Consider the following 16878-nt stretch of genomic DNA (forward strand, 5'->3'; position numbering starts at 1 on the left):
TCCTTTGTTTTTGGGGCCACACCTGGTGGTGTGTAGGACTTATCTCTGTGCTCAGGGTCATTCCTGGTGATACTGGGGAGACCAGACATGGAGCCAGAGATCAAACTCGGGTCAGTCAAGAACCTTACTTATTTACTTACTTACTTACTTACTTGCAACCCATTTATATGAAATCTTGAGCCCAAAGTCATCTTTTCTTTTTTGCAGACAAATAACCAAAACCTTAGTCATTACCAAGCAATTCATTCTCACTATTATCCTGTCCTCTCTACACACTGGGTTTTTCCAGTTGTACCCGTAACTACTTTACTCTTGTTTTTGTTTTGGGGTCATACCTGGTGATGCTCAGGGCTTACTCCTAGCTCTGCACTTAGGAGTCACTCCTGGTAGCTCTCAGGGAACCATAGGGGATTTGGGAGGTCAAACCTAGGTTGGCCCCATGCAAGTATAATCTTACCCTCTGTACTATCACTCTAACCCCAACAAGTCTACTTTAGAAAGAGTGAGTTCAGAGATGAATAACATGCAAAACCCCCAACCATATAATAAATGGTTACAGATGACTGATAAGCTGAAGTTTATCTAACTCAGACTAAAATTGTAGTGAAGGTCAAAAATAGTGAGTATGAGGCACTTTGGTGTGGGGGGGAGCGGGGTTACCATCATACCTGCTGTGCTCAGGGCTTACTCCTGGCTCTTCACTCAGGGATCACTCCTGGAGGTGCTTGGGGGACTCTATGAGGTGCTGGAGATCAAACCCAGGTGAAGACATATGCAAGGGAAATGCCCTACTCACTGTACTATCCCTCTGGCCCAAAACAAGAAGCATAACATTGAACAAAACTTTTGGCTTTCTTTGGGACTGAAACCTGGTGTGAAAATCAGGCCATGAGCCCTTTCTCCCAGGTCCAGACTTGTTCTTAAGCTTCCTGGCATTGCAAATGACTCTTCAGCTAGTCACTGAGAAAGCAAACCTGGGCAGCTAAAGGCTTGGGCAAATAACCAGGATTCACCCCCTGGGTCTTAAGTTTCTTCCCTAAATTCCACACAGCCTCACTGGGATCCATGGGTATCAGCAGAATTTTAGGGGACACAACCCCTAGAGAATATAGCCTACGTCAAGTCTAAAATAATCCCTTGAGATCTCGCATTAAAGTCTGATCTTCTGGAGCTGCAGCAATCATCAAGGGAGTAGAGGTGTTTGCCTTGCATGCGGCCAACCCAGATTCACCCAGATTCAATCCCTAGCACCACGCACGGTCCCCAGAGAATGGCCCCCCAAAACTGAAATAAATGTTGTACTGCATCACTGTCATCCCATTGTTCATTGATTTGCTCGAGCAGGCACCAGTAACGTCTCCATTGTGAGAATTGTTATTACTGTTTTTGACATATCGAATACACCACGGTTAGCTTGCCAGGCTCTGCTGTGTGGGCGGGATATTCTCAGTAGCTTGCAAGGCTCTCTGAAAGGGATGGAGGAATCAAATCTAGGTCAACCACATGTAAGGCAAACCTTCTGTAGAAGAAGAAACTAAGGCTTAAGGAAGCTAGAACTTCTCCCAGTGAATATCTGGAACTAGGCTTCAGGTCTCCCAAGTCCCACTGAACTGGGATCACAGGAGGGATGAGTTGCTTCCACAGCACAGTAGAATTATAATAATGAAGGACAAGGTAAAACAGAAGGAAAAACGGCCCAAGAGTTGATCGTTTTTAAGATATTTGTGTCCGATGAGAAAAATGGCAAAGGATGACCATGGAAGGACATGGCAACATTTAGATGAATTTTTAGTCAAGGAAAACTTCAGCCTCTTTCTAGAGAAAGGCAAAACCAAGAACTATGGGGACAGAGGAAAATACAGGTACAAACCAGGGAAGGAAGAGCATTTTCTTCTTGAAGAAACAAAAGGAACCATGTCTAAAGCCTAAGTAACTACTGTCATGTTAGTGAGCATGATGTGTTTGTTTGTCTGAACTCAGAAGAGACCTTGGTGTATGTTGCAAAAGAACTGGAGAGCAGGTGCACACAGATGAGGCGTCACCTCCATCTGGTCACACCCATTGCAGGCACTACTGCATCCCAGCAAACTGAAAAGCCATTGGTTGGAGGATTTAGTGGAGGATTTAGATGAGGGATGGAATGAGGTATCATCGCAAAACCTTTCTTATCCATGAAAACAAAAATGGCATGAAGAATGAAGTCCTCAGTAGAGTAAAACTTTAGCGCATCTAGCCACATGATTTCACTCCACCAGGATCTCACTGGGCTGGAGAGATAGTAGAGCACTTCCCTTGCACACAGTTTACGTGGGTTCAACTTCCAGCCCCTTATAGGGTCTCCTGAGCCCTGCCAGTAGTTATCCTTGAGTGCAGATTCAGGAATAATCCCTGAGCACAGCTGAGTGTGACCCCAAAACAAAACAACCCAAATAAGGATTTTTACGCCAGCCTCTTTTAAAAAGTCTGGCAGTTGCTTAAAAAGATAAATAGAAATATAAAAAAATAAAAATATAAAAAAATATTGGGGACTGAGGCTTTTAGTGTGAGCCTACCAAGAATAATTCATTTTAATAAAAGGCAAAGGCATCAAATTTAAAAAAAAAAAATAAAATTGCAGTGTTATCAACAATTTAATTTCCAGACATACACTAAATATATATATACATATATATATCCAGATATAACTGAAAACATGTCAATACATGTAGATATTCATCACATTATTTATAAGTCTAAGAGTAAAACAATCCAAACATATCATTTGATGAACAGATAAACTAAAATGTGACATGTCCAAACCCTGGAATATTATCCAACTATAAAAAGACCTGAAGTGCTGATATATCCCCACATGATGAAACACGGAACCATTATGTTAGTGAAGGGAACCTGATGGAAAAAGCCCCATTTGCATGATCCCATTCACACAAAATATCCTGAATGGGCAAATCTATAGGGACAGAGCAGACGGGTAGTTGTCTGGCGAGTGGATGGGTAGGCAAGAGAAAGGAGAATGACCACTGACAGTGTCTTTTTGGAGTGATAAAAATATTCTGAACTAGAAACTGGTGATGATTGTACAACTTTGTGAATATGCTAAAAAAAAAAAAAACAGAGAACTTCACATTTTAAAAAGTTTTAAGCGACCACACACAATAAAATGTTTTTAAACCTGGGGCTAGAGAGAGAAAATACAGTGAGTATGGCACTTGCCTTGTACACAGTCAACCCAGGTTCAATCCCCAGCACCCAGGCACCACCAGGAGCAATTTCTGAGTGTAAAACCAGGAGTAACCCCTGAGCATTGCCAGGTGTGGCCAAAAAAAAAAAAAAAATCAAACCAGATGACTGATTTAGGGTAGAAGAAACATGCAAGCACCACACACACACACACACACACACACACACACACACACACCACTGCACCTCCTAAATATTGCCCTTCTGAAATGATGCCAGCATGGTACAAAACCCAGAACACTCATTCATTTATGTGCCCAGAGGAGAACAATGATAATTAATCCCTAAACTGCACTGAGTGCCCATACTCTACCCGCACTCTACGTCCATTCCCCATTTAGCCATAATGGCCCCCATAGTAGCCATTCCCCATTGTCCCAGCAGCCCTTCGTAGTGTAGACGATTATCATTCCCACTTCACAGAGGAGGAAATTAAAGCCTAAATAAGGTTCAAAGCTTAGGTCTGATTACCCAGTTGGGACTTAACCCCAGACTTAATTCATGAGCGCTCTGGAATCCTGTTCCAAGAGTCTCCTTCCTCCATCCTCCTACAATCACTTGCAAAGTTCACTGATTCGAGGTTAAGAACAAAGTAGGAAAAAAGTGGAGAATGTTCAACAATCAGAACTACTGACTCAACTAGCCCATCAAAACAGAAAAATTGCATAGACCCAAGGCTCTGAAGAAGAAACTAAAGAAGAGGCTCTAAATTTTGTGTTATTATAAAAATAGACAAATTGAATAGACAACCAAAGTACGGAATCCTACATGTGTTACCTACTACTTTAAAGTTAAGGGTTGATTGCTGGGTTTCTCCTTACTCACAATAATCTAATAATCTAGATGGGAGGCCATCAATAAGAGTAAATAAAATAGTTCTACACGATGTGTGTGACTGTTGATAAACATAATAAACATGTTCCATACATGGGTGCTCACTACACAGGGAGGGGCAGAGGGTGAATTCAATGTTAACTCATATGGGACAGAGATAAGGGCAAAGTAATTAAAGACTGCTTGAGGGTGTCTTGAGAACCAGCACTTGGAAGTAGCAGAAGGAAAAAGGTCACTCCTCCAGGCACGCAGGAAGGGGATAAGAAGGCTGGACTGTTCCAGCCTGCTGGTTAAAATCAAGGGCATACAGTGCTTTATGTAAAATGCCCGTGGACAGGCAGGAAGAGGTTGTGCAAGATCTCAGAAGTCAAGAGAACTGTTTGGACTGGGTAGTGTCAGAAAAAAGTAAGCCAGGCATGAAAACGTGAAAGCTTTAGAGTACCACTCGCATCCTCCCTAAGAAAATTCTGACTCCAATATTTGCTTACCCAACCCGGGATCAGGCATGTGTTGTAGGCACATGTCGCTAATATTTTGTCCTAGCTCCCTGCAGGTTAACACCTCGAAGAACTTGAATTTCAGCGGAGTCTGAGAGGTGAAAGCCTGGCTTCATAGCCCTGAACAGTCAGTCCCTCAGAAAGCCAGTGAGCACATTGCTGAACGAACAGTAAGTGAAGTGTCCTCATAGTTCACAGCCTAACCTGTAATGAACCCCGGTGAATAGGCAGCTCTTTTGGGGCAACCGGAATTTGGGTGGGGGTTGGGCCACACCCGGCAGAGCCCTGGGGTTTACTCCAGGCTCGGCGCCCAGAAATCACTCCCGGTGGGGTTGGGGGAACCATATGGGGTACCAGGGAGGAAGTCTGATGAACTGCGTGCAGGGCCAGCATCTTAACCCCTCCACGGACTAGCTCTCGCCCCCTAAGCATCACAATTGTGTCTGAACTGAAATGCACATCTAGTTCCTCCTGCTCAGTGCCTGAAAACTGTCGTCTTTGGATAACAAACTTGGGCGGCAAAGCAGTAGCCTCTTTCCCCGGGTGAAAGAAACTCGTAGTAAGTGATATTGACTACGAAACTGACAGTGAGTTACCCAGAGTAGGTCCTCGGACCCCTTCGCCAGTAGCTCTTACTACTCCGCCCAGATCCTGCCCCCGATTTCGGCGGGGAGGGAAGGGGGTGCGAGGAGGGGAGCCCTTTGCTACGAGCATCCACCTAATGCCTCCAAGAAATCTATCTCTACTCCGCGGGGTGAAATAAACAAAGCGCGCGCCAGCAGGGGCCAGGTGAGCCGGGATCCCCGGGGAGGGGGGCGTGCGCGCACTCACCTGACCAGGGGCTCCTTCTCGGGCGCGGGGGGCTCCTCCAGGCACGGGCACGGGCAGCAGCAACACGCGGTCCTCAGCCAGTCCCGCAGCCCCATGGGGAGCGAGGGGCCCCACCGGCGGGGAACGCCGCGGCGGCCGAGAGCGGGCGCGGCTGGAGCGCGGCCACCTGGCGGGCGTCCGGGTGCGGGGACAGGGGCGGCGCGGGCGACGCGCGCCGCTCCGTGCGCATCACGCCGCGGCCCGGGCTCGGCTCCGGCGCGCGCCCCGCTGGGGCTCTCTCTCTCCCTCTCCCTCTCCCTCTCTCTCTCTCTCTCTCCCAGTCTCTATCTCTCTCTCTCTTTTAATTCCCCCCGGCGCAGATCGGGGCGCATGCGTCTCCGAGACGCTCCGCTGCCGCCCTCTAAAGAGGAAGCCGGGATGCCCGCCAGATGGCAAAATACGAGCGCACTGCCGGGCCACCCGGGTTGGTGGTGGAAGGAGAGGGGAAGCCCCGGGAGTCACGGGGCCTGAGGTGGGGGGGTGGAATCTATTCATATCTTTTATTGGCTTCCCTCTCCCGGGAAGAAAAAGAGCCTCTTAACCTCGCCCGCACACCACGTGGTCAAAACCATTTAAACACATTTTTGAATATAGATGGGCGGATTCTAGAAGAGGATTTGTTTTTGTTACTACTTTTTTTTTTTTTGGTGGAGGGAGATGAGGGGGCACACCCGGTGATGCTCAGGGGTGACTCCTGGCTCTGGGCTTAGGAATGACTCCTGGAGATGCTCTGGGGACCCTGTGAGAAGCCAGGGATGGAGCCTGGTCGGCCGTGTGCAAGACAAGCGCCCTCCCCGCTCTACTAACCCTCGGGATAGTTTTTGTTGCCTTTATTGTTTCATAAAGGTATAGTGATTATAGCAGCGTTAACTTGGACGGTTTGGATAACGAAGTAACTGCACCTTCTCCACCACCAGAGCGCCCACCACACGCTCCACCTCGGTCTTTACCCACCTCTAGTCCACCTCTTCTCCCCTCCCGCTGCCCTCCACTGCTTAGTAATCTCAGTTTTTCAATCAAGGACATACTATTTGTTCCCTTGGAGATTTTTTGGGTTGGTTTTTCTTTTTTTGTATCTACGAAAGAAGGACTGGAGCAATAGCACAGTGGGTAGGGCGTTTGCCTTGCATGCGGTGGACCCTGGTTGGATTCCTCTCAGACAGCCTGGCAAGCTACCCAGAGTATCCCGCCTGCTAGACAGAGCCTGGCAAGCTACCCCTGGCATATTTGATATGCCAAAAACAGTAACAACAAGTCTCACAATGGAGATGTTTCTGGTGCCTGCTCGAGCAAATCAATGAACCACGGCAAGACAGTGCTACAATGCAGTGCTACCAAAGAAGATTAAGATCATCCAGTATTTTATCTTTCTTCTTGGACTGATTTCACTTTACCTGACATCCTCCAGTTTCATCCACCTTGCAGCAAGCTGCATGATTTCGCCTTTTGTTATGGCTGCATAGTATTCCACATCAGATACCACAACTTTGTTCATTCATCAGTGTTTGGACATTTGGGTCGTTTCCATATCATGCCTATTGTACTTCACACTGCAATGTACACAGATATGCGTACATATTTTCAAAATAATATTTGTTGCGGGATAGATGACAAAAGTGAGTTCTCTGGGCCATATGGAAGTTCAAGTCTTAATGGTTTTTTTGTTTGTTTCAGTTTGGGGCGAGGAGCAGGGGTCACTGCTGTACTCTGGGCTTACTCCTGGCTCTGTGCTCAAGGATTAGTCCTGGCAGGACCCAGGAACCATACAGAGTGTCAGACATCTAACCAGGATTGGCTGTAACAAGGCAAATACCTTACCTGCTGGACCATCGCTCCAGTCCCTCAATTCTTAGTTTTGAAAAAAAAAAGAAGTATGCATATTGTTTTTCATAGAGGCTGATGCAAAGGACATTCCCTAATAACAAGTGACGATTAACACTTTTTCTTATACCTATTGGTCATCTGATCTGTGTGTTCTCTCTAATCTGATCTGTTCATCTCCTCTCTCCGGTTTTTGGTGGGGTTTTTTTTTCTGATTTTTTTGGATAGGTGCTTTTTTATTAAGCTCTGTGTCACTTTAGACATTAATCACTTATCCCATATCACTTGTATCACTTGTCATCCCATTGACCGTCGATTTGCTCGAGCAGGCGCCAGTAAGATCTCCATTCGTCCCTGTCATGTGCTAGTGTAGCCCAATGGCACTTGCTCATTCCAGGAACACTTACCAGATAGATGATGTTCAAATATTTTATCCCATTTAGTAGAGTGTCTTTTAATTTGGTGACATTTCTTTTGCCATGGAGAAACTCTTTAATTTTATGTAGTCCCATTTGCTTGTTCTGTTGCTGTTGTCTTTGACATTGGAGTCAAATCATTGGGCACACCTCTGAGTTCTGCATCCTGGAGAGTTCTACCTAAGTTTTCTTCAGTGTATTTTAGAGATCCTGATTTAATCACAAGACTTTAAATTTTTCTGTATAGTGTGAAAAGCAGATCCAGTTTCTTTCCTTTCCTTTTCTTCCTTCCTTTCTCTCTTCCTTCCTTCCTTCCTTCCATTTTTCTTTCTTTCCTTCTTTCTTTCTTTCTTCCTTTCTCTCTCTTTCTTTCTTTCTCTCTCTTTCTCTCTCTCTTTCTTTCTCTCTCCCTTTCTTTCTTTCTTTCTTTCTTTCTTTCTTCCTTCCTTCCATTTTTCTTTCTTTCCTTCTTTCTTTCCTTCTCTCTCTTTCTCTTTCTTTCTTTCTTTCTTTCTTTCTTTCTTTCTTTCTTTCTTTCTTTCTTTCTTTCTTTCTTTCATTTTTCCTTTCTTCTTTTTTCTTCTTTTTGCATTTTGCTACCTAGTTTCCCCAGCACCATTTGTTGGAAAAGGCTCTCCTTGTGCTACTTCAAGCAACCACTTACAGCACTGTACTCATAATGATTTTAAGAAATTGTTATGAAGCTTACCAGTCTTTAAAAAAAAAAAAACCCTGAAATGAAGGCGACCTTTATTGTGTACTTCCTTGTGATCCTCTAGAGCTCTTTATGCATTGACTTATGTATACACATTTTTATTTGTGTCTCTTGTTTTATTTGTGCAAACTCGTCGGCATATTCTCCTTCCTTTTCACCCCACAATGGCATGCATCACTCAATCCTACATCCAATCTGCTCTTTCAGTGTATGGGGGAGCTGTTCCTATCTGTACCTGTGGATCTTTCTTCATCATTTTAAGGGAATGTTTTTAAGTTGAATGTTACATGGACACATGGATGGCCTGGTATTTTATTTAATCTTAACCCTATCAGTAGACATTTACCCCAATTTTGGCCTTTTGTTATTAAATGTTGTGACTATCCTTGAACTATGTGTTTGACATGTATTTCTGTTGAATACGTGTTTGAATCACTGCCTTTACATTGGTTGGTTATAGGTAAAATATCTTCACAAAATTTTATATACATTGCAAATATGTAAATCCAACGAACACTTTGACCATATGAACAAATGAAAGTATCTATTTCCCAATACCTCACCAATACAAGGTACCATTTTATTTTTACTCAATGAAGATTTATTGTGTTTGTTATGTGTCAGGTATGTGCTAGGTGCTGAACAGTGGACAAAAGAAACAAAAAAGTCTCCTCTCCTGGAACAAACATGCTAGGAAGGAAGTTGGACCAACAGAACCAGTACATTAAGTACTGCATTAGCATGTAGATGAGTGCTATAGAGAAAAATAAATCAGAGCAGAGGAAATGCAGTAACAGGGAGGTGGATGCACGAGTGTGTCTTTGTGTGTGTGTGTGTGTGTGTGTGTGTGTGTGTGTGTGTGTGTTCTAACACATACCAATACTAACAGGATGGGTAGCACCTGTGGTTTTTAGTGCAATGGAGAGGAAGGCTTTCCTGCTAGTGTGATATTTATGAGGTGAAAGAAGTGAGCACCAGATGCCGAGAAGAACATTTCAGGGAAAGTAAAAGACTGAAAACTCCAGGGGCTGAGAATAAAATCTGGGGAAGCTGGAAAAAAAGAAAGTTTCCCAGAGGTCCTAGAGAAGCGTGTGGTAAGAGGAAGAGTGACAGGAGATGATGTCAAGGAAACCTTGAGGATTTTGCAAGTATTCTGAATTCTGCTCCATGAGGGCTGAGCTAACATGGGAGTATTTTTGAGTAGAAGAACTGATGGAGTCTACCAAAGTGCCAATATGATCCACTGGCTCCTGTTTTGAAAAAGAAAATTGAATGCTAAAGGCTGTTGTACCCACCTGACAGTGACAGCTGACGTTTGCCTGGACCAGGGAGGTAGCAGTGGAGGTGGTAAGAAATAGCTGACTTCTGGGAAGAATTTGTTCAAAGGGATGCTGTTTGCTTTGAAGGTGGCATGGTTTTGCCAGGCAGATGCCAGCTGCACTGAGGGGCTACTCCTCGCTCAGAACTCAGGAGTCACTCTTGGCAGTACTTTCAGGGAACCACGTGTTACTGGGGATCAAACCCAGGCTTCCCATTTGCAAACCATGGCACATCGCGAGTCTCTGGCTAGAGTATGAAAGCAGACTCAGTGAGTTTTGCTAAAGGATAGGAGGGAAGATGTACGAAAAGAAAGAGTGACTCTGAGATTTGGGGTCTTCAAGCTAAGACTATTGAAATACAATTGATTAGAAAGAGAAGGGAGGCTGGAGACAACGTTCAAAGGACTGAAGAACAGGTACTACACCCGGGAACCCCCAGGTACCACTTGGTTCCCCAAAAGCACACTCAGGAGTGACCCAGCCCCAAGACCTAGGCTGGGGTGACCCCTAAACTCAGTTAGGTGCATCCCCAAAGCAAATAAAATGTTATAGGACCAGAGAGGTAGCACAGCTAATAAAATGCTGGCCTTGCTTTCAGCCGCCCCAGTTCAATCCCCAGTACCCCGTATGCCTCCCCCAGCACCAATAGGCATGATCCCTGAGTGCGGAACCAGGAGAAAGTCCTGAAACAAACCAAGAGTGCAGAAGGAGCTGGTTTATGGAGGGGTGAGGAGAAAGAATGTCTATTTTCATGGACTATATTAATTTACAAGTTTGTTACTTCCAAGTTTGTCTTTTCTGTCACATTCCAAGGCTGGGAGAGCTGCTGAAGTGCATACTCATTACGAGGTTCCTGGGGCATAAAGGAGAATAAGAAACTCTGGTTTGGTTGGGATATAGGATATAGGGCAAATATGGAAAGTTTAGAGGACAGAATTGTGGACCAGTCCAATTCGGGGTCACACACAGGGCTGTGGCATCAGACTTAGCACCATGCCAATCTATTACTTACAACTGTACAGGGGTGAATGCTGTTCTTGGCAGAAAACTTCCCAATAGTTGAACAATTTCTTTGGCATAACACATATGTGATGAAATTGAATTTGGGATTTGAGTCAGTCCACACAGATTCGAGTTGAAAGTGGGTCCAGAAAGCAACACTTTGAAGAAATTAAGGGCCTGATATTTTACTATGACTATTAGAATTGCTGCTGTTGATTCTCCTTCTTCTCCTTCTTCTCCTCTCCTTCTTCTTCTTCTCCTCTTCTTCTTCTTCTTCTTCTTCTTCTTCTTCTTCTTCTTCTTCTTCTTCTTCTTCTTCTTCTTCTTCTTCTTCTTCTTCTTCTTCTTCTTCTTCTTCTTCTTCTTCTTCTTCTTCTTCTTCTTCTTCTTCTTCTTCTTCTTCTTCTTCTTCTCCTCCTCCTCTCCTTCTTCTCCTTCTCCTTCTCCTTCTTCTCCTTCTTTTTCTCCTTCTCCTTCTCCTCCTCCTCCTCCTTCTCCTCCTTCTCCTTCTCCTCCTCCTCCTCCTCCTCCTCCTTCTCTTCTCCTCCTTCTCCTTCTCCTTCTCCTTCCTTCTTATTCTTCTTTCTCCTCCTCCCCCTCTCCCTCCTCCTCCTCCTCCTCCTCCTCTTTCTCCTCCTCCTTCTTCTTCGTCATACCCTATGGGGTTATTCCTAGCTTTGCACTCAGAAATTACTCCTGGTAGTGCTCAAGGTACCATATGGGATGCCACAGATTGAACCCAGGTCAGTCATGTGCAAGGCAAATGCCCTACCCACTGTACTATCACTCTAGTCCCTAGAGTTGTATTTCTTAAGAATGGAGAAATGGGGCTGGAGTGATAGCACAGCGGGTAGGGTGTTTACCTTGCACGCGGCTGACCCGGGTTAGATTCCCAGCAATCCATATGGTCCCCTGAGCACCACCAGGAGTAATTCCTGAGCTAAAAGCCAGGAGTAACTCTTGTGCATCGCCAAGTGTGACCCAAAAAAAGAAAAAAGAAAAAAAAGAATGGAGAAAGAATTCAGCTCCAGGGAAATATAAACTGCCTGTGCCTTTACTAACTATAATCTTAGACATGTCACTTAAATTTTCTGAACCCCTATCTTCCGTGAAACATTCTCAGGCCTCACTATGAGACACAATTTGAGACTGATTAATATGGTTTTAAAACAAAAAGATCAAAAAATGTTTGTAAAGGATACTCAGATATATAAAATTTTGACACTATTGGTTAAATCTGACATAAATCAATAGACCTATTGATCAAATGTCAGTTCCAGTGCTGCTTTAATAATTACTAGTATTTGTCTTTAAAAAATAATTTTATGAGTCACACCCATGATCCACCTCCGGGCCATGTAAGTCCATTTACTGACCATGATCTAGAGACTCATAAATAAATCTCGAAAGAGATCAACAAGTTACAGAGATTCTTTCAGACCCTGCATAAGGCTGAGTTGTCTGGTGCACCCCAGAGTGGGGCAGCACCCATCTAAAAAAAGCCCCAACACTCCACAATTGCCACCATGCTCCAACCAGACTACACTGTTTATGAAGAACCTCATTCAGAAATTCATCTGTTGAGAAACTCAGGTATGCAGTTTTTGTGACTGAAATCTCCAGGCTTTCAAGCACAATAGAAATGACATCTGTACCTATATATTCATTGCAGCACTGTTCGCAATAGCCAAAATATGGAAACAACCCGAGTGCCCTAAAACAGATGACTGGTTAAAGAAATTTTGGTACATCTACACAATGGAATACTATGCAGCTGTTAGGAGAGATGAAGTCATGAAATTTGCTTATAAATGGATAAACATGGAGAGTCTCATGCTAAGTGAAATGAGTCAGAAAGAGAGGGACAGACATAGAAGGACTGCACTCATTTGTGGAGTGCACGGTAGCATCACATGAGGCTGACACCCAAGGACAGTAGATACAAGGGCCAGGGGGATTGCCCCATAGCTGGAGACTGCTTCATGAGTGGAGGGAAGAAGGCAGCTGGAATAGAGAAGGGATCACTAAGAAAATGATGGCTGGAGGAACCAGGTGGGATGGGAGATGCTTGCCAAAAGTAGATAATGGACCAAACATGATGACCTCTCAGTGTCTGTATTGCAAGCCATAATGCCCAAAAGTAGAGAGAGAGTATGGGGAATATTGTCTGCCATAGAGGCAGGGGGAGGGTGGGAAAGGGGAGGTATACCAGGGATATTGGTGGTGGGGAATGTGCACTGGTGGAGGTATGGGTGTTTGATCATTGTGAGATTGTAACTGTGTAAAACACAAAAATAAAAAGAAAGGGGCAGCAAGGGAAGCACCTCACCGCACTGAGCCAGGCACAGGGCCTAGGGCAGCAGCGCTGTCTCTTCCGCCTCGTTCGGTAGTCTCTGGCCGCTTCCCTACCCTGGGGAGGCAGGCGAAGGAAGGAAGGAAGGAACGGAGCCAAGATGGTTGGTCTCACTCGCAATTTATTCCGATCTTCCCTCTACACACTCTCCACTGGAACTCTCCCCAGCCCCCTCATACAGCTACCTTAAATCCCCCACATCCTCCCCGGATTCTGAGGGGCGGGCCGGGGCTTACACAATAGGTGTGGTTACAGTCAATAGGGGGTAAAGTTCTATCCCTTAGGGGATGCTTTCACTAGGACAGAATCTCTCTCAGTGGGACATCCGCCCTAGAGCGGAATCCCATGGGTGTGTTTCTCCTTTCTTTGTCCGACTAGCATATAAGTATTCATATTATAAATCATTTTGTATGGACATAGCAAGAGACGCATTAAGCTTATAGAATTGCTCTCCGGGGGTCACCTTGATCTCAGACTACAGTGCTCAGGCCAGATTAGTCTTTCCTAACCCTAGCAGGGCCCTAGTCTCGTCGTTGCTTTTGGATCATGACATGACAGCCCATGACCAAGCTCTTAACATATAGTTAAGCATTAGGCGCTTTGACCAGGCCCATCTCGATGCCAGGGTAGCACACAACTCACTGCTTGCCCTGGGTCCGTCCCGTCCCCCATTGGGACCCTGATTTTGAGGGTGCTAGGAAGTAAGGCCAGCTGAGGCTTAAGTCAAGAAAGCAGATGCCCGGGAATGAATAATATCTGAAGCCAATTAAATCCCATGTTACCAAAGCATATTGATAAATGTCTTTCTTTGTCCATACAAAAAGGATATTGTTTTAAGGTAAACTATTCAAAAGACATAAGAGAGGAGAAAGACAATATTAACTTAAAGACTATTAACTTACACTGTCCTAGCAAGGTCTGACCTTACAAATTAACAGAGTCTGATTAGGGGAAGAGCAGATAAACTGGTAGAAATGGTTACAGATAAACAAAGGAGTGGGAGTGACTCGGGAGCACTTTGATGGGCGTGACTGATATACCTAAGCTCCTAGTGGCAAGGGGAGAAAGGACGAACCAAAGTCAGGCCTAACATATTTAGAGCTATATTCCAACAGTAACCCAAACATGAAAGCTTGTAACTATCTCACAGTGATTCAATAAAATTTTTAAAAAGTTAAAAAAAAAAGAAAAAAAGGAAATCTCCAGGCTTTCATGAGGTCTGGGATGGGCTACCTCCCCTCATCTCCCTACATTTTTGGAAACCCCAGCAGTCATGCAAATGACCCAAATCTGTCCCCCAGTTAAAAATTCAACTCCAGTTGGATCAGCCCATTGAAAATGTTTGACTTCCTGGAGCAAACAGCCACATTCACAGCCATGCAATACCTCAAGATCTACAACACTGATAAACCAGGAGTGGCAGACCAGATTGGATGGGATGTAAGTAGAAGGCATCCAATCTCATTTAAGAAAATATCAACATGCAAGGTTTAACCTGTAGCAATATCTTAGTATTCTCTTATACGAGGGATTAATGGCTTCATGGTGAGATACAATAATCTTCACTAACTTTCTTCTGAGGGAACATTTCTTTGATTATTCTTTTAGCAAATTATAACAAGCAATATAAAATAAATTATTGAGAAGCTGCTCTAGGGGCAAGCTTAAGGGGTGGTTGTGAAAATTGGAGATAATGTTGATGGGAAGGTTTAATGGTGGTGGGATTGATGTTGGTATTGAATGTCTGTAACAAATCATCATGATTAACTTTGTAAGCCACAGTGTTTATATAAAGTCTAAGGGTAAATAAAATTTAAAGTAATGGTGATAATTTTGTTAAACAATTATAAATGAAACATTCCTCTAAAAAATATGATATTAGCAGAAATTTCCTCTGACCACTTTCCTAAAAGTAATCATTATTATCAGTAGAATATGTAGCTTTTTCTAGACACATATACATGTATGGGTCTGTGATGTATATGTATTGTGTATATATATATGTATTGTGTATACATAATGCACATAATGCATATATAAACACAGTCATTGTGTCTATTGTTTGGGGTGGAAAGTTTTATTTTAAAATAAAATGTATGCATTAATCCATCTGTAAGATTTTTTTCATTTTGAAGTCTAGCCTTATCAGTACACATAATACTACCTCATTTTTTTAAACTTAAGGGTATTCTATTTATCGTTTTCTAAGAATCATTGTATCACTGTATCAATGTCATCCCACTGCTCATCGATTTGCTCGAGCGAGCACGAGTAACATCTCCATTGTGAGACTTGTTGTTACTGTTTTTGGCATATTAAATACACCACGGGTAGCTTGCCAGGCTCTGCCATGTGGGTGAGATACTCTCAGTAGCTTGCCGGGATCTCCGGGATCTCCGAAAGGAGAGGAGGAATCAAAACCAGGTCAGCCACTTACAAGGTAAATGTCCTACCTGCTGTGCTATCGCTGGCTATTAATATCTATGATTTTGCAATACTTCTCTTCCCAGAAGTTGAACACTTTCCTAAATTCCCTGTATTTTAGCAAATTGGGTTTTTGCTAGAAATACCCACACTGCCAAACCCTCCGGCTCCCACGTCCAGGGGGCTGAAACCAAGTTTGAGCAACCCCACTTCTTATTTCAGACCCTGTTCACAGGAGAGCAGTTGGCTGGGCTTTGTTGAGCGTGATACTAGGAGTTCCTATAGCTAGAACTGACGCCAACACCACCCACCAGTGGCAGAAACATCTGACTTTTACCAAATATGGCCCGCTGAGGGCTGAGGAGAAGGCTGTTTCCTCAGGCCAATGGTGACTCAGAGACACCTTTTTTCTTGGAGGAACTGCTCACCCATGAAAGGGAAAACTTTGAGACCAACAAATGTAGTTTGGCGTGTTCCTTCTGAAGAATTTACTAATGACTTCTGAGCCTTGAAGGAAAAGACATAGGCAATGGCGAAAAAGAAATCTAGAACATTTAAATACTTCAGTCCCAGCACCACCTCCTTAGTGCATTCTACAGGAAAGCGGGGCGTGGGGTCACGCCGCCCAAGCTGATGGAATCTAATGATTCTCTCAACTACTGTGTTGTGTGAACGTTCGTGGGGTCGGAGGCGCTGAGATAAGGAACGCGGAAGAAATGTCTTGATTGGAGGACTAAGGTTCTCTCTGGCTCTTAGCTAAGGCAGAGGGCCTCATGGACCTCCTTTTATTGATCATGGTAGCTCTAAAGGGCGCAATACAGTGACGTCACCAAAGGCATCAAAAGATGTTACAGGAAGAACATTGAGGCAACATTATTTCCTTGTATCCACAGGCCAGTAATCTAGGCCTCCAGAAAGAAGATGCAAAACCAAAACTGAAACCTTCCTTGGGCTAAAAGCACTTGGATTTACATCCCAAAGACAAAACTGGGCCTGCACCTGAAATCTACATCCCAAAGACTAGGCTGGGCCAGAGCCTACAATTTACAATATCAAAGGTCAGGCTTGGCTAACACCATCTGCATGTCAAAGACCAGCCAGGCTTCACTGAGAGAAGGAAAACTGCTCTTTTCAGTATACTGAAATTATTTTTGAAGGGGGAAAATGTTCAGCTTCATCCAAACCAGTCAGGACACACGAGAAATCTCGCCCATTTTCATGGGTCCCTATGTTCCTGTCCACAGTACAGTACAGTATACATGGGCTCGCCCTGGTAGCTCAGTCCAGCCCCAACACTAATGGTTTTTGATCCTGGTCTCACGAATACACTGCTGAACAATAGTAAATTCCCTTCTTGAAGATGGGAACTTTTGGTTTTTTTCTTTGC

The 16878-nt window shown here is 44.1% G+C and overlaps 1 protein-coding gene across 1 annotated transcript in view; it reads right to left on the minus strand.

Moving 5' to 3' along the window:
• Window positions 1-5762, minus strand: part of MREG (melanoregulin) — a 69139-nt gene extending 63377 nt beyond the window's left edge. Inside the window, exon 1 of the mRNA XM_055121552.1 lies at window positions 5403-5762. Within this exon, the coding sequence (XP_054977527.1) occupies window positions 5403-5497 (95 nt within the window). The 5' untranslated portion in view covers window positions 5498-5762. The remainder of the gene's footprint in view (window positions 1-5402) is intronic.
• Window positions 5763-16878: the final 11116 nt, after the last annotated feature.

This window comes from Sorex araneus, chromosome X, assembly GCF_027595985.1.
Source record: "Sorex araneus isolate mSorAra2 chromosome X, mSorAra2.pri, whole genome shotgun sequence".
NCBI lineage: Eukaryota > Metazoa > Chordata > Mammalia > Eulipotyphla > Soricidae > Sorex > Sorex araneus.